This window comes from Teleopsis dalmanni, chromosome 1, assembly GCF_002237135.1.
Source record: "Teleopsis dalmanni isolate 2A chromosome 1, ASM223713v2, whole genome shotgun sequence".
Lineage (NCBI taxonomy): Eukaryota > Metazoa > Arthropoda > Insecta > Diptera > Diopsidae > Teleopsis > Teleopsis dalmanni.
In genome coordinates, this window is record NC_051846.1 from 31,778,957 (window position 1) to 31,798,579 (window position 19,623).

The 19,623-nt window shown below is 31.8% G+C and overlaps 1 protein-coding gene across 1 annotated transcript in view; it reads left to right on the forward strand.

The window, feature by feature from the left end:
* LOC119679124 (adenylyl cyclase 78C-like) overlaps nt 1–19,393 on the forward strand; it is a 29,731-nt gene extending 10,338 nt beyond the window's left edge. Inside the window, 16 exon segments of the mRNA XM_038091314.1 lie at nt 3,096–3,155; nt 3,157–3,186; nt 5,758–5,919; nt 6,884–7,020; nt 9,919–10,059; nt 10,336–10,756; nt 11,029–11,124; nt 13,026–13,165; nt 13,294–13,448; nt 13,537–14,372; nt 16,892–16,987; nt 17,058–17,238; nt 17,314–17,717; nt 18,708–18,936; nt 19,007–19,149; nt 19,218–19,393. Coding sequence (XP_037947242.1) covers nt 3,096–3,155; nt 3,157–3,186; nt 5,758–5,919; nt 6,884–7,020; nt 9,919–10,059; nt 10,336–10,756; nt 11,029–11,124; nt 13,026–13,165; nt 13,294–13,448; nt 13,537–14,372; nt 16,892–16,987; nt 17,058–17,238; nt 17,314–17,717; nt 18,708–18,936; nt 19,007–19,149; nt 19,218–19,331 — 3,345 coding nt within the window. The 3' untranslated portion in view covers nt 19,332–19,393.
* The last annotated feature ends 230 nt before the right edge of the window (nt 19,394–19,623 follow it).

Genomic DNA, 19,623 nt, shown 5'->3' on the forward strand with positions numbered 1-19,623 from the left:
TCGGAATAATACTCGTACTTTAAATTTATTTCAGGAATGATTATAGATTTTATTGCAAGGTATAATGTGATTACAACTTTACATAGTCGTAGCAGACAGCGACTTAATATATTTTAGGAATAACATTCAAAAAAAGTTAATCCAAAAGAAAATATTTCAGTAGATGGAGTTTATTTCAGGAATTGCAATTCAATGAAATTATTCACTAAGAATTTATTGCAATAAATTGACTGTTAAGTGACTTTAACTAAAAGGATTCAGAAAAATAGGTTTTAGAAATATTCCACAGTTAAAAAATTTCTATTATTACATATCATAACATATGAGAGACTTGGTTTTTAAATCTGATATGGACGCTCCAAGCAAAACGTTCTTATTAAATTGGCTATTACAGACGCAAGTCGTCCTTGATCGCGCCCAGTAACCTCTGCCAACCAGTCCGAACAGTGACTTCCTCTCGCCAAGAGCCCCTAAATTGTTTGTCACCTGGTCCTTTCGTCGAAGATGCGGACGTCGTTTACCGCGTTTTCCACTTTCGAGTACCAAATCAAACACCTTTCTAGTTAGAATACTTTATTTTATTCGCACGACATAACCAAACCAGCGAAGCCGCTGAACTTTTATATTCAAGAACAGCACGAAACCCAAAAAACCAAATTAAAATTGCTTGGAAATCCAGGTCAAGCTGACAGTTTTCAATAATTCAGATATAATCCACTCCCACTTTCAAAAAAGCAAAAAAAGATTAACAAAAACTGTTTTTGAGGGTATGAAGTGTTTTAATAGAAATACCTACCGAAAATAAGCAGATTACTCAAAGGCTAAATTATAGGGTTTGCACAATGAAAAAGCAGCATCGCACGAAGCCATTGTTATTCAAAAGTTTTTGGCGAAAAAAATCAAATCAAATTTATTTGTCAAATACAGTACTCCCTAATATGTCTTCGTCTAACTTTTTTCATTTCTCAAATTTCTAATTGCCACTTAAATGAAGCCGTTACGAGTTAGTTGCGGCTACAAAAGATAATTTGCTAAAATAGTTCAGTGCAGTATCTTGATCAACCAACAAGAAATATATAAAGAATTAAGTATATCATATCATGGCACTCGATGATGTCACCGGAATGAAATATGTGGTGGATTAAATAAATCATGGCACTTGATGAGGTGACCGAATTGAAATTTGTGGAGAATAATGGTAATCATGGCACTCGATGAGGCCAACGGAATAAAATATATGGAAAATTGAGTTAATCAATGTGTAGACTCATTATGTTGAGTATGGCATTCGATGGGTCACCGATTAAATTTGTTAAGAATTGAATTAATCATAGCGCTGAGTTCGGGCACCAGATCTAAATATGTGGAGGATTGAATTAATTCGATGGGATCACCAGAATATTGGCATTCGTTGGTGTCACCGTATTGGAATTTGTGAAGAATTGACTTAATTATAGTACTTAAGTCACTGAAATGAAATATGGGGGTGAATGAGTTAATAATAACTCTCAAAGGGTAGTCACCGGAATAAAATATATGCCAGATTGAGTTAACTCAGCACATAATGGTGTCACCAGAATGAAATATGTGGCGGATTTGATTAAATATATTTCATCTACTTTATCTAATAATTCTAGATACTTTGTACTTCAAATTATTTCGATCAGTTTCATGTATTCACAGATAAGTAATAGTGTAATGATATAAGGAGAAATCGATCTAATGAGGCCAATGTAGACAAGGAGGAATGCCTTTTTTATTGAAAGCAGTTATGCTTTGTTAATTGGAAAGACGATCACATGACGCCGGAATATTCAGGTTAGGTTGGATTAAATTATTTTGGCGACACTAAGGATTCACTTAGGTGTATTAACTCACTGCGTTGCAGTATAAGAACTGAGGGGCTTAAATTTTTTGAATCTTTAAATTTTTAGCAAAAATCAAAATGTGTGTTAACAAGAAACTTCTGGAAATGGACATGTTCCTTAAAAAAGTAAGCCCGTACCATAGTCAATCGACGCATAAACTGGGCAGTAACAAAAAATATGTGAGACACTCTTGTCGTTCTCCCTACAACTAAATTAGAAGTGGCGGTATATTCAATTCTATGACATGGTTCCCTAAATAGATGTGAAGTATAAACAATTCAACCACAAAACTGAGATTTTAAGAAAACATCTTAATAAGATTGCTAGACTTTTTCGTAAGAGAACGCTACCATCTTGTGTACAGAAGCCTGCATATCCATGACTATACCCACCTTCTATTAAATTACTCAATAAAAAAAAAAGTCGTAGCATTATGCCTTAATTTTTCAAATGTATCGCAATATTATCTAAAGCACCTTGTCTAGCTTGCAGTTGCCGAAAACATCGCTATGATTCAGAGTAGAGAAATATTAAATCGTGTCGAAATCTCATTCAGGAATGTGTAGCAATCAAAATACTGTTCCGGATGTGAATTGGACTAGACTCAGTGACTATTTGATAGCATACGTATATTTCGATCCCATATATTACTCACGTCTAGACAAGCTATAGCTTTCAAAATAGCAATCTCTTCCGCCTAATAAACAGTGATCAGAAATTCTTTAATATATACATTTATTGATTCCCTCCAAGTAAATCCTTTGCCTGCTCCACTACCTGCTCTACTACCTATCGTCAGTATAAATGATTAAACTCTCTTCTAAAAAGGGATCTCCCAACAACTAGGTATCTCCAGATGGAAAATTGATGAAAGAGATATTCATGAAAGACAATGTATATAGAAAAAATTATATTTATAATATTTAAGATAAATATATAAGAGTGTTGTTAATTAAGTTTGTCTAGTATAATATTACGTACTTTGGCTATTATGGGGGTGCCCTACTGACCCTCATAGTTCTGAAACTTAGCAACGTATCTACTGATTTCAATAACTTTTAGAAGTAATATTTAAAAAATTTAGAATTTGAACTAGAAAACACAAATTATTTAAAAATAACTTGGTCAATCATATTCTTATTTTGACAGACATGTACATATATATATATATATATATTGTTTTGTAAGGTTACTAAACTTTTTTGGTACTCTTATTTCTTTTGACAGGGTTCACGGAATTGCCAACAAATATCATCAGCAAATGCAACTCGGAAAATCCTGAATGACCCTCTTTGCTCGCTTCGACTGAATCGCAAGAGTGAGTGATGGAATTTCACAAAAGACAGAAATAATAAATTTAATTATACATGTATAGCAACATCTACCTTAAACAAAACGCGCTTTATCGTGTGGCTAGGGTGCCACTTGATCGTTACAATTGATTACTCGGATCACTTCGCTGAAAATTTTTGCATTCAAAGGCTATACAGCAATTTAATACTTAAATACCAGACTATTTTTTCGAATTTTTAACACAATTAATCTCTGTATTCATCCCTTTTTTTTGTTGTTATATTAACAATTAAATATGTCAGAGTTTGTGTTCTAATATGCAAATCAAGGTGCAAAAAATTCACATTTTGGTTGTTATGAAAAAGCAAAATTTCAATTATAATTTGCATTTCTATTTCATGGGAAATTCAATTTTCACACCGAAAAAAATGCAGATGACACTAATCAAATGTGATATCTGCAATAAGTATGAAATATTTTAAATAGAAAAGAGATATATATATAAACTTAATAATATTTTGGCGCATATGACAATGATTATAGGACTTAGGTGCGTAGGATTCAAGTTTGTGGGACATAAGTTCGTATAATTTAGCACTTTTAGTTTTTGAATTTTTTCTAAATTTAAAAATCACATAAATAAAATAGAGTAAAAATAAAATAGAGTAAAAATGATATATGTATTTATATATATGTATGTCATATAATCGCAAAGTAGAACTAACAGGACATTGTAAACTAAAATACCACCTTACCAGTCTTGGTATATATACAGACGGAAACTGTATATTCTTCGAAGAGCATGAAGAGTCATCCATACAAGTGCTGTTAGAATGCCCGACGCTAATAAACACACGCGGTAAACTCCTTAAAACACACGGAATACCTTAATACCTTAAAGTACGTTCTCTACTACTTTTATCGACATCCGGAAGAATGCACAATAGACCTAGCAGTCGCAGTACCACAACACATATTAATAATAACAGTGTAAAAATATCAAACACTACAAATTTAATTTAAGGAATCCCTAAAAGTAGGCAATAAATTTTAAAATTAATGAAACTTCAATAGATCTTTAATATATCGAATAATGCTCGGAAAAATTGATATAACTCACTGCAATGCTGAAAAATACTTATTTAATATCATTTCTAATAGATGTGCCTTCTCAAAAAGGCATTACATGTATAGCCATATGTTTAGCATTGTATCAAAGATCTAGATAATAAGTCTAAACATTTTCTAATCTTTGATTTTTTGGAATTTGCAATTATAGCTATAAATACAATTCTGACTTTACTTAGTTGCGTTGATAAGTTCCAAATATAGCACAAAATTTGCATATTTTTTTACTTAAAACCCATTTTATCGTTCTTTAGAGTATATTCAACTATAAAATGAAGCATACTCAGTCTTATAAATTTCATCACTGCTTTTGCATCTTATTCTCTCCAAATGTCCAATGTTAAATTTTTTAAATTGCTTTACCGTTTTCTCCATAGCAAAATTCTCACATGTTATGTATGTATAGTGCGGTCACAATCATTAATTTTTCTTCGCTACTGAGATCGGTGCATAGTTGTTGGAGTATTTATCTAAAACTACTGTAGAAAACCCGAGATTATACTTTGTTAAGAGTTGGGTTGTCGACCCATGTGAGGTTAAGTAAATTATTTGAAAGGGTTTTTTAAAATATGCATTAGCCAATAATTTCTAGACACTTTGACAATTGTGAAATAATTTAATATTTAATATAAGGACCACTTCATTTTGGAACCTTTTGTTTATCACCCACTTTGATGTTAGTTAGCCATTAATGGTATTCACTTTGTTTTGGAAATACTGTTAGCTTCAGTGTTTTTTATGAAGCTTACGAAATCTGTTACTCCACTAAAGTGGAGTATGGTATTACTGAAACCTCTTGAGCATGTTAAAGTGACAGTTCTTCAAAAAGTCTGTTAAAGTTCGTTTCACTATTTTAATTCTTACTACCTTATTAAATTATTAAGATATTCAATACCTAATTTAGTTTAACAACAGTTGTAAGTCGTAAAATCCTATGTTGTCATTATATTGTAATATTATGACTTAACAGAAACTATTTTATTTAATAAGAAGGTTTTCGGAGCAGTTGTGAATTGTTGGAATTCACACTGTTCGAAAAACGTCTCTATGAAAATATTCCTATATTTTTAATAGATAGCAATTTTTTGAATATTTTTTAAAAATTTTTGTTTAAAATATTTGTAGCGTTTGACCTTCAGTTTCCCTTGTTTTTAGCTGCATTTTCAGTTAATGGATTAAAAAAAAAAACTTATTTCATATTTTTTATGCTAAAATAAAAGAAACTGCGTTCTTAAAAATTTGTATATAAAACGAAACACTTACCAATCTGGACATGTTCATCGTAACCCCACCATTTCACATTTTACATTACATTAAGTTTATGGGAGTATAAATTTTTTCTTATATGCAAATTATGAGCTATCGATGCAGCTCTGCTTCATTGGCTCCAACGTAAAGAAAACTCAATTTTAATATTAAAATCAACTTGAAAATGATTTATCATCCTATGTTTCCTTATTGCTTCAAGGATAATCACTGTTTACGGGTTAAATTGCTGGGCGATTGTTATTATTGCGTGTCCCAATTCGAGAGCGATAACTGGAAAACACGTCCGGATCATGCAGTTTGCAGTGTCGAGACAGGACTTCACATGATAAGAGCTATTAAAGATGTCAGACTGCACACGCATGTAAGTAAAAAAGAAAAGAGTTTTTATGTTAAAATAATAAATAAAATCAACACACACAAAAAATTGTGTGTAAATTCATTTTTTATTTATTACCTTTTAAATTTTTAAAATATTTTTCGGAATCGTTTGCATAAATACCCAAGCACCCATGTGTATGCATGTTATGGGCACAGTGGCCCAAAGGTGCTATATCATAAATATGTGCCATGTGTTGGTATATTTATACTAGATGGCATGTGTTCAGCTTTAGTGTGTGAATGAAATTCTGCATGCAAATTTTTAGCAATGCTTTGGGCTGCAATGAAATATTCAACAGATTTGAGTAAAAACCAAAGATTCATAAATTTTTATACCATTTCCTTTGCACTTTTGCCTTATATTTCATTTAATATTTTATATTTCCTTTAATAAATGCAGTATGACAGCTGAAAGCAAAGATTGTTTGTAAATCATTTGTATGCAAATGAACTAAATATCAATCAAAAGCAAAAAGGTCTTAATTTTTTACTCCTAAATAAACTATTTGGAAATTTAATAGTAATATTAAAAATGAATAATAATAAAGATATAAAACTAAAAGGAATACAGTATTGCATTATTATCTTATATATTTTTGCTCGAAATTACTGCACCTGCCTGCAACATAATAAAGTAACATAACTCATACGCTCTGTTGCACCAATAAAGTGCACAACAAAGTAGCGCTGACAAAGTGATAAACGGTAATGCTGGCAATGTGATATGAAATAAATAACAAAGCTCCAGAGTCAACCGTATTAGTACGTTTTGATGCGGGCCATTTTCTGTAAACAAACTGTCAATTTTACTCTTGTGGTCCTAAGTCCCATAAATTGAAACAGAATACATTTAACTAATCTATTCACCAATTTGTTTACATTTGAACATATATTTCATCCTTCTATATGTGTGCATATTCCTAATCCCTTTACAATTTTAATTACAGGTCGATTTAAATATGCGCATTGGCATCCATAGCGGTTCGGTTATGTGCGGCGTTTTGGGTAACAAAAAATGGCATTTTGATGTTTGGTCAAATGACGTTATAATTGCCAATCACATGGAATCCGGTGGCATACCAGGGTGAGTTTAATAATTTCGACAAACAATTAAATCGTGTTTATGTAGAATAATTGATAAATTGAAAAATGATATGAGAAAATGTGGCTGAAATAATTTCCATAATCATTACAATTAATTGCTTTTAAATAGGAAAGGGATGCAAAATACCTATAAAATAAATATAAAAAAAGTTTTTGGTAACTAATTGAAAAGTAAAAATACCGTAAAATCATAAATCATTATTATTAGAAAATAAAATATCACATCAACAACTTTTACTTACCCTTATCTCCCAGTGTACGGTAGCAAAACTTTGCCTACGCACAACTTAGGTTAGAAAGCTATGCTATTACTTAAACCAACCCACCAACCAACAGCTTGAACTAAAAGAATATTTTAGTTCTTATACTATAAAATATAATATAGAGTAGAGTGTTTTATACTTTAGTATAGTATTTTCGCTAGAAGCAATCCTATAAACTAATCTACATATTAGGACTATTATAAACACTTCAACAAGCTTTGATATTTAGACTCCAGTTCACATTGGTACCGTTTAAAGTTACTCACTTACTAAGTTGACCATTACAGACGTGAGTCGTTCTTGGCTGCGTCCAATATCCTCCGCCAGCCAGCCCGATCAGTAGCTTCCTGTCTTCTACCGCGTTTTCCACCTGCGGATACCGTAGAATTTTTCTCTCGAATGCTCCTTTTCATCACTGTTGGTAATTGTATAAGTTTTTGCAACACACAACAAGACAGACAAGAGACTTATAGAGCATAATTTTGATTTCTCGAGACAGACCTTTATTTCTCAGTTGTATGCTTAGCCCAAAGTAACAGCTGTTGGCAAGAGTTATTCTTCGTTGAATTTCTAGTCTAACGTCATTATTAGTGTTAACGCTGGAACCGAAATAAATTGCGCCCGCTGGAAGTGCTGAACCAATTTTCTAGCAATCATTAAATTTACAAAAATCAATATTAAATAGATAGGAAAAATAGTAGTAAAAAGTAAAAAAGAATTTAAATCAACTTAGAATGAAAAATCTATTAGCATTTAAACTTGATGAGTCGAAGAAGCTACTTGAGTGTCAGTATCATTTCATCCAATCCTTGAGATAATACACTAGAGCACGTACAGTTTGAGTTACTAATGTGAGTTCATATCTATTAAACTGAAAAGCATGTTAGCTTTTTTGTTGCTGATATACTATTTGATTTCTGTAGCCGTTTAATAGACAACTTCAACTTCGTCCTTTAAGGAAATTAAAAACATCCATCTCTGCAAACATGCCGGGTACTTTATTACAGTCCCTTTTCTTGAATCAAAGTATCCAGATAAGTTTTACTATATTTATACTGTCTAATTCTCACATAAAATTTGGATAAATTTGCATCAAGTAATTCGAAATTGTATTCGATATGAATATAGAATAGTGGTGCCCCTGCCAGCTACAGCCGAAGACAGATTTATGATCATTTTTTGCATCAGACTTCTTTTGCAACCAAATCAAAGGCTATATGGTGAACCCTTTTCAAATGTAGAACCACTGACTTCGTACATAGAAGCAAATCAGAAGTATCTAGTCTAATATCTGTTTAACAGGAAAGTGAACCATAGGACGGGTCTAAAATCAGCCTGTCCTGCAGTGTCTCTTGTATTACTTGTCTACCGGCGTTTGAAGAAAGAACACCAAAAAACCTGCTTTTCTAGCCTTCTAAACGTCTCCTAGTTTAGAAATTATTTTCTCATGGAAGTATTAACAATTATTCTGTTATTTATAGACTTATTTGGTAATTTGGCAAGTATTTCTTTTTCAGATGTCTAGTCTTTTTGATTCACTTTCACAAGTGCAAGTGACACTTCTTTAAGCATGTATATTTTTTTTCATATAAGAAATTATATTAATAAAACAAAATTCATTTTTCCTAAAACCTATCAAATTTAATTTACTACACTGAGAAAAATATGTTCTAATCTTATACTAATTAAATTGATCTAATCATTTTGTTAGAGCAAGTTTATCTCATGTGGTAGAGAAGATATAAAAAACCAACATGTGGTATGGTTGAACCAACATGATGTGTCGAGTAAGAATATTTCGACCTAAGATTTAGTTAAAATCTGGTTAAATCAATCAAATTATTTTTCTAAGTGTAGGTACATTTGATTGGATATTTACAACTTTATGTGGGTTGATTGTGAAGTAAATATAATTTTTTTGTTCCCACAAATTCATGATATATAATCCTTTTACAGTTACATTTTATTTAATTTTCTTCAATTTATTTACAACTTGAACTAAGTACCTTTCCTTTGAACCTTGAATATGTAGGTATATAATAAGGTGTGTAGCTTACAGCTTATAGTTCCATATTCTACTAGAATTACTTTAAACGTTAGTGTAAATAACATATGCATTTAAAGTATTATTTAGTAATCTAGATATATTTCGACATCAATTAATTTATGAATAAAACATTTGGGCAAATATTTGAAATTGATTCCAAAAGCCATTACACTCTTAAGTGCTTTCCATTTAATCTTAAATAGTTGAGAATAATTACAATTTAAAGAATTTAAGGTAATTGAAATTCATCAAATGATTCAAATAGAAACTCTTTGAAGATTATTCTGCAGTAAGAGACGTGTATTCGCATGTATCATGTATCTTGTATCTTGTATCTGTATCTTGTATCTGTATCTATATTTATGCATTTAAATGCCACAAGTGAAAATTCGTGTTGAGTTCTGTTCTGTATGAATAAATCTAACATTCTGTTCGACACTTTAGCAATTGTGGCTTTTAATTGAACATGAAATCGAGAGTGGTTGTGGAAAAGTTAAAAGCTACATAAAATCGATTCAAACGAGACAATTTAAAGTTTGTTATGCAAATATTTGATTTTAATTTACAGGCGTGTGCACATTTCGGAAGCAACACTTAAATGTCTAAATGACGCCTACGAAGTGGAACCAGGCAACGGCGGCAGCCGGGACAATCATCTCAAAATGCTGAACATCAAAACGTTCCTCATCAAACGCACTGAACCATTGAGGTGTGCTATGTACTCGTACTCGTACTCGTACTTATATTTCTAACTGAATAAAAACATCACAACAACAACAACAGCAACAACAATAACATTATTATTGCTAGTTTAATTTAACTGTCAATAATTTTGTTAGAGTTGAACGAACAGAAAAACACTTTTCCATTTCAATTAAATTTTAATACTTTTTTTCTGTAATTTGTTTTTGCTTGTTTAGAAATTTCTCCATGTTTATGTTTCTATTAACTCCTCTTCTTCTCTATTTCTCGACAATTTTCACAGACCCAAACGTCGTTTTGGCACGCGTAGCAGTCAGCATCTTGCGACTACCAATACTAGCGCTAGCACACCAACGGCCGCAATTCCTAATTCCAACATGGCAAACATTTTTAACAAATCAAATTCCACAACTGGTGTACTTGTGGAGCAGCCACTTCCTGCGCTGCATCCACTTCCTCCGCATCCGCCGCTTGCTGTGGTCAAAAAGAAAAACATTTCATTAAACTCGCTACCAAATGTGGTTGAGGGTGTCGCCTTGGGTTCGAATATGCCTTCGCCAACGGCCGCGTCATTGCCCATGGAACATCAATCGAAATCGAATGGTGCCAGTGTGCACAATTTGGCGGACACGATAGATAGTAAAACAATTATCACAGAGGATGAACCGACTACGGAGTGGATACCGGAAATTCCATTTAAAAACGTAGGTGGTCAGTCAAAACAAACTAAACAATATTTTCCCAGACGAAGTTTGCAGTGCAGTGCAATGCAGTGCTCTGCTTTAATTGCAAAATTTAATTAAAAAATGTTTTACTATTAATTAAATGCACTTCACGGCGTACATTGACAACTGCCATCATCCAATTTTCTATATTTAGTTCCAAGCAAATTGATTGATGCATTTTTTATTCTGCTAATGTACTTTTAATAATTTTTAACATAATTTTCATGTCTTTTCATGTTTTTGCCAATCAGTTGAACTCACCGGAAGAAGGACTGAACCGTACTGATTCCATGTTAGGAGATGTAAAACAGGATCATCGTATATCTGTCACTGGATTGGATGAAGAGGTTAGAAATTCAATATGCTTGATTCAATCAGTAAAATAAATAATTATATAAATATTATTAATTAAAATCAATTAATATGGTGTATCAAAATATATTAAAAATTAATTATTGTTTCTTACTTTCCCTAATGAGCTTTAGACGTATTCCACAAAATGTACATAAGGTAGGGTATATAGGTAGGCCGAAAAGTGTACATAAGGTTTGTCATGATGTTTACAATACATTGTAGAAAACGGTGTAGAACCCAAAAAAGTATATATATTCTTGACCCATTTAACATGTTGAGTTCCTTAAGCCTTCTCCATCTGCCGTCTGTCTGTCACAGTTCAAACAATTTCCTCCGTTTTTGAGCTATTTAACTGTAACTTTTCACATATACTTTTCGGAATGTAATCTGTATAGTAAAACACGTATAAGGGCTGCCGTTAATAAAATAATAATAATAAAATAAAATTAATAATAATAATAATTTTAAAAATAAAACACATATAACCGCTGTTTAAGAAACAAGTTTTTCTCAAAAACCTTTAAATTTTTAATGTATTCGTTTTTAAATTAGAATTTTAGTATATGGTATATAATTCCCTTAATTGTGGTAAAAATAATATCAATCGGTTCAGATTTGGTTGCTTTACAAAGTGATACTTCTGATACATCTTTTTCTCCATTATGTGTACTACTGTGTACCAAAAGCTCATTCATATTTAATTCAATATCCAATGAAATATAAGCGTGACCCAAAAATTTTGAACTGCAAATATCGTGATACCAGAAATTCCTTTCCAAAACAAAATGGAAAGATTGCTAGAAAGCAATGGCCTAGATTTTACAGGAATTAAACGAAAATCATTTTGAGCTTCAGAAAACCTGCTGTACGGGTACTTACTAGACTACTAATGGACACTGTGTCTATGCGTCGATGCTTCAATGGTGGCAAAGTTCAACAAATGGTTGATGCAGGAGTTGCCATTCTGAAGAACAGATATAATCCATCATTTACTTTCAATAGAGTGACTTTAATGTCCTGGAGAATTTTTCATTACAGTTCTAGCAGACATGACGAAAGTGAACTCGTCGAATCCCCTTAGCTTTATCAGGAAGATTAAAATAATTTATAAGGGCAATATACAAAGATAATAAGAGTTAGTGTATCACTCTTCCAGCGACGTTTGTATCACAATGGGTAATAGATTTCTGTGAGTGGTAGTGATGTTCGTTGTTGAGAGAGCATTATTATAGTACCCTCTCCACCAAACGTGTCCTATGAATACAAAGTTATTTCATAATGTCAAAAAAGTTGGAATTGTTATTGAATTATGATTCATCAGGCAATGATAGTTTTTCTGTAACGGTAATTTATATGAACCAGATACATCATTTGAATGTCAAGCCAGTAATGCTTCTAATAATAAATCTCAGGCAAATGAAATCATACTTAATCACTTAGACTAAGTTTTATTTAATCACTTTGGTTATAGGAGTAATGAAATATAGTGATATAATAATATTTTTAATAATTTTTTTATACAGTAACTTATTGTTTTTATTTTGTATTAATTTTTAACAACTTTTTCATCCAACCATCGGCTTTTTATAAAAAATCAAATTACGTATTAAAATATAATTCAGACGAAATTTAAATACCAGGAAATTACGAAAGATTTAATATTACCAAATTTAATAAAAACAAATAAGTACTCGTATTATTAATTTGTTCTATTTACATTTATTAAAGAATAAATTTTTTTTTCATATTGCAACATTTTCCTGAAATTTCCAAATTTTCTACAATTGATTATCAGATAAACAATTGAAATGAAATTGAAATGGAAATTAAAATTAAAATGTTTATCTTTTTCTTATAAACAAATATTGTTTTATTAAATTTTATTTTTTTATAGATCGATGAATTTATTGAACAAAATATACAAATAAATTCCAACAAGGAAATAAGGCGTGAGTACCTCAATACATGGACTTTGAAGTTCAAAGATAAATGTCAAGAGCAGAAATTCTGTCAATTAAGGGAAGACATGTTTCGGTAAGGCAATTAACCACATAATTTAATTTTTTAAAAATTAATTTAAAAAAATTTAAAAAAATTTAAAAGTATATAAACAACATCAAGTGAATTAAAAGTATTAAATCAGTTCCTCATACTCTTCACAGTTCGAATATGTTGTGTGTGTTCATAATCTGGATTTTTATTGTGCTCTGCCAAGTGATCATTACGCCGCGCTGCACGAAACTCATCATTTACCTTTCCGTTGGTACAGTGATACTGACTTGCTGCTGTGTTTTAGTAATGGCTGAAGAGTTTTCAGGTAAAACTTAATAATTATACTTCTTCTTAATGAAAAAATTAATTACTTTTTACCCATTATTTACAATGCCTCTTCTTTTCACTCACAGGTTTACCGGACTTCCTCAAAAGAAATTCTGCAAAATTGGTGCATCAAAGAAATCGTCGTACATACTTCATATGCTCCGTCATCATACTAATGTCAGTGTTAAGCGCAGTTGGTTTACTCATATGTCCATCATCAACTTACTATGACGGCACAGATAGTACAGCCTTCGGTATACCCACCATAGTCACTACGAATGCCATGAGCGCTTATGCACCAAACACCACAGCACCTATCATCAATTCAAATGAGAAGGAAATCAAATTAAATGTTTACTTATCGGCCACAATTCATCACAACATCACCATTAATACACCGAATGGTGCCATTGTCGATACAATTATCACTGATAATTTCACTGCGGCACCAGCGGGTGAACTTGTACGCAAAAGTATTGTGAATGTTTTCAATTTAACCCAAGCTCCGCTAAGTATTCTAAATGGCTCAGTGGAGTCCTTCGAGAACTCACATCGTTCGTTGGTAATTGCTAATCCAAAGGAAAACACTTATATGAATTCCTCATTCGCGTATGCTGATGTTGGTACTGATGATAATCTCGTGGATTGCGCACATCCCGAATACATTGTCTTCACTTGGGTACTGTGTTTGGTGTCATTAGCTACTGCGCTAAAACTTTATTACTTGGTTAAGACCATTATGGCGCTGTGCATGGTGGCGTTTTATACCAATCTAATTGTACTTATGTTTCCACATATCTATTCCGAGGCTGAAGCTGCAATTATTGAACAATCTCGACTCGGTATGCCGCTCGGTGTGCAGATGTTAATTTTATTGGCTTCATTTTTGGTAATGGTTTGCTATCACGCGCGCTTAGTGGAGGTGAGTAAATGTTTCCTTATCGATTTTTTAATTTATAGATGACCTATTTTTAAGTTAAAATTTGTGGCTAAAAATAATTTTATATGTCAAAATTATTTTTAAATTTGGTGTTGACCTTATTTTTGCATTGATGTTTTTGCTAACATTTATGTACCAAATATTTTTATTATCTCAAATTAAATTATTAACAAAATTGCAGTCGTGTGAAATCTATAAATTATACTCTGATAACATTTACTTATTTATATAAAAGCACTGACCAGAAAAATTTTAATAAATAATTAAATTTAAAATGTTCAAAAAAACATTAGTCAATTCAAATAAATATGACGCATATTAAAAATTTATTAAATACGTTCGTATTTAATCTAAATATAAGCACATTTAAAAATAGTAATAAATTATGTAATATTTAACAAAACTTTTTATAAAACTATAAATTATAATAAAACCTTCAAGCAAATTAACAAAACTCCAGAAAAATGTGCGAACATAAAAGTCAAATAGGGCTTTGGGTCAGTTGACTAAGGAGCGCCGACACTGAGCTTCAAATTTGACAGGGCACGAGTTCGATTCCTGGTACTTGCAGTCTCAAAAAATTATTTAGGAATAATTAAATACAAGAATTTTTTCCAAGACTACTGATGAGGGGTATTTGACACTACTCAAAACAGCTGTATGGTCAACCAAAAATTGAATTTAAAATAACATAAAATTCAATTTTTGTTGCTGTAGTTGACTATTTTTCAAAACATTCTGTATATTTTTTAATTAATAATAATATAATACAAAATTAATTGCAAAAACGGAATAAGCATTTTTTAAATTTAAAACATTTTTTAATATTTTTTTGAAAAGATTTCGAATAGTACTAAAATACAACGACAATAATTTTTATTTATTTTTTGAATTAATTTAATTTTTAGCTGACTCTTCAGCTTTTGTTAGTATTGTCTACCTACCTATCATCAGTAGTCTTGGAATTATTTATCATATTTAATTATTTGCAAAAAATTTTTTGAAAGAGCATAGATTTTCCCTAGTGCCAAAAAACAATTTTTCTATTTTATCTACCTCCCCCTTTCCTTTTTACCCCTCGTAGTAAACCTTGCTACATCACTGCTAACTTAGAAAATAGTGAAAAGAGAAGAAAAGAATGACCTATGGAAAAGTTTAAGCTTCAATGTGAAATTGATGGTCAAAAGTAAAGCATATTTTGAGGCAAAAAATAAATTCTTCTACAAAAAATACAACAAAATGTTAGAAAAGCTTTGGAATGGATGTTCCCCTACCACTCTCGAAGGAGACTGAGTCTCTGAGGTTATTTTACGTAGAATTCTATGCCATGTCGACTTAAAACCACGGTATTCTCAAACACATTTATCAAAATACGCTCCATTCGAATTCCAAAAAATTCCGCCGATACCAATTGAAGTTATGTGTTTGGCATAACTTCCTCCTTGGCAAGGAGCGAGGCCCACACAACCTTTGCTGATCTTTGGGTCATAGCAGCACGCCGAATGAAAGTAAATATATAATTATGCCAAACACATAACTTCCTCCTTGGCAAGGAGCGAGTTCCATACAACCATTGCTGATCTTTGGCTCATAGCAGCACGGCGAATGAATGTAAATATATGCAATAATTATTCCCGCGTAAATTTGGGCCTTAACCACTGCTACCTCAATTGGTCTGCACAGCTGAAGCTAAGAGCACCACCGATCGGGTGAAGAGAGTGAAAGCTCTCTTACTACCATTTACACTGCAAACAGTACTGGATGGTTACGACAGCCATGCCTTGTCTCGGCAATATTTTAACCCCTTAGCCGCAGGGGGTCTTAGAGGTACGTAGCTAAATAAAATCATGCGACGTATTGCAGTCTGAATTACTTCCCCATCAAACCTTTTCTTTATATATAGTTCTATTACTAAGATTCTTGACTCCTATGTTAAGTGGAGCATAGAGACTTTTCTTCATATATATAACTACCAGTAAAAGTTTTTGTTATATCCTTCTATGATTGAAATATAAATGCAACTCTGGCTGGCATCCATAATGGAATGACAGTTAACGTAGGAAAATATATATAGATATGTATATAGTTTGATGTTATAGTTTGTATTAAGTGAACAATAAAATAGACACAATAGTTACGCAGTACCGTATATAGGGGTGTAGGGAGTTGAGGTGTTAAATATCCCCATTAACCGAATATAGGGGTACCATAAATTTGTCTAAAATAAAGTTTTAGATAACAACTTTTAGGTCTTATGCTAGTTATACTACGAACTTTTATAATTATATTAAAAATACTCAAAAGAAAAAAAATAAGAATTAAATTTACTATGAATACAAAATAAATTATTTTTCAATTAATTACCTTAGAAATAATAGCATGACAAGACTTATTTCATTTAAAATACAAATATTGCAATTAACTCAATAAATATTACTTCATTTCAAGAGACAAACAAAAACACAAAATTAATTATTTCCCAACGCCTCCACTTTTCACAGGTTACATCACGTTTGGACTTTATTTGGAAGGAGCAAGCTGAAAGAGAACTAACAAATATGAAATCCAATCGAGCGCTAAATGATACATTAATTAAGGTATGGAAGAAAAAACATTATTAATTAAATAGAACCCAACTAAACACATATCCAATTACATCAAACACAGAATATATTGCCAGATCATGTGGCTGCCTACTATTTGTCAGACGAACACACCGACGAACTATACTCCAAAATGCACAACTTGTGCGGCGTTATGTTCGCTTCCATACCCAATTTTCAGGATTTCTATTCCGAGGACATTGACAACGGAAAAGCCTGCATACGCATTCTAAATGAAATTATATGTGCGTATATTCTTATTCTGTTTCAAATGGCATGAAATCAATTTGTAACTTAATTATTTTGCATTATTCACGCAGGTGATTTCGATGAGCTACTGGAGGAGCCGCGTTTCGCTTCAATCGAAAAGATAAAAACAGTGGGTGCCACTTATATGGCAGCCGCAGGACTTAATGCCCAGCATTTGAGTGCACGCGGTGAAACTTCTGAGGATAGCGTTTGTGATTTAATCGAATTTGCATTTGCGATGAAACAGAAACTCGAAGAGATCAATAAAGAGGCTTTTAACAATTTTCAATTGCGTGTGGGTATTTGTAGTGGACCACTGGTGAGCGGTGTTATTGGTGCACGCAAGCCGGTCTATGATATATGGGGCAATACAGTGAATGTGGCGTCGCGTATGGATTCAACTGGTGAAAATTGGCGTATACAAGTACCAGCGAATACAGCGGATTTGCTTAAATCGAAAGGTTACACATGTGTGGTAAGTGAAAGTAACGGCCATCTGATATAGACTGTGATATGGCGAATAGTAATGACAATTTTTTACTCTTCTTGGTAGTGACATGTTATTACAGAGAGTCATATAAAAATTTATCAATTTCGAGCTTTTATTACTATTTTGATACTTTTTGGTTGTGCCGAAATATAAAACGCAAAATTTCCTGCGAAGAAAACTACACAAAAATAGTTACTTCCTTTACTCCTAAGTGGAGCATAGGGCTTCAAAACGCAAATATGCAAATTCTGACATTTATGATGAATATTGTTTTGTCCCTGGTATCCATAGCCAGTACTTCGGCTCAAGTGAGCTCTAAACACAAAGCCACCACTCCAACGTAACCTTGTCTAATACTCTTTTGACCATTCTGACGAAGAACAGTAAATTTTTTTATCGTGAACGTGATTTCTCGTTTTCTCAATTTTCTAATTTGGATTGAAAATAAGAATACCTTCAAATTTGTCGTGACCATAACTGTCTGCATAACATGGTACCCTAAGAAAATGGGAAGGTGCCATTGGTATATTAGTTAGTAGATATGACTAACAAAATTGACAACACAATATGAATTGTATTGCCAATTATTCTGTACGTGTATGGAAGTTCCAAATCTGTTTACTGGAGTGAACTAGAAAAACATATGACCAATTATTTTTAGTTCAAATGTTTTATTTAATTTTTTCATTAAATTTTTTCTCTAATACTTTTTAAAATATATATACGATAATAGATAGTATCGCAACAGGTCATCATTTATTGACAACTGAGCTTTAGTATACAAGACCATCAAATATAGGACCACCTTAATAAAGATGAAATTTATGTTTTCCTTGTAAAAAACTTTTAATCAAAAAATAATAGATAAAAATTTCTCAAATTCAAAACATAACTAGAGTATTTCTTACCTCTTATAAATTTATTTTAAAATAAAGATATGAATTCCATATGATTTTCATTTCAAATCTATTTCAGAAACGAGGAGAGATAAATGTTAAAGGTAAAGGTTTAATGACCACATATTTCGTGCATCCAAAAGGAGTTACGGAGAGCCAATTAACTTCACCTGTACGTATGCCAGCAGGCATGCCAATTGCACAGACACCAAACTTGCAACGACAAACTTCTCATCATGGTTCCTTTAGTGCTGTGGTCTTTGGCATGTTACAGGCATCGAAACGATGTACAACAGTGGCGGGCACACGTAATAAAATAATTTATATTAAATAATATTGAAATTGAAATAATAATAAGTTAATAATCTTTGCTTCCAGCAACTGGTACACCCTCTCCGCAAATACGTGGTCGTCGTGGCAGCACTTTCAGTTCGGTACGACTATCTCAAAAATCGATTACGAATAATCCAGTGCGACGGAATACAACACGCGTGAGAGCGCGTTCTTATAGACAAAAGAAGGTATGGATTTGTTTAGAAATTTAAAATAGATTATTTTTAATATATATCTTTTTTTGTGGTTATTCTAGAGCTCCTCAAACAATTCTATTGTAACGCAGACGAGTGGTTCCTTTTTACCTTCGTTCAGACGCATCGATCAAATTGAAACCGCCATCTCGAAGAGTCACAATGATGCTTTATAGCCAACGCGCAATTGGGTTTAAATTTAAGACCAATATTTTAAATAAAAGCCAAAAGTTTTTTATTATATCTACAGTTAATTAATTTTATTTATATTATTATGAATATAAAAATAGTATATAATAATATATGTAATATTTTTATTTAAAATAAGTCTTTAAAATTTCCATAAAAGGCATTTATTTTTCGAACTAAGCTTTTAAATGTTGACATATTTAGTACTTAAAGAATTCAATGTTCAATTATATATATGTAAATGTATTTATTAATATTAACTACGGACAAAATTTATAG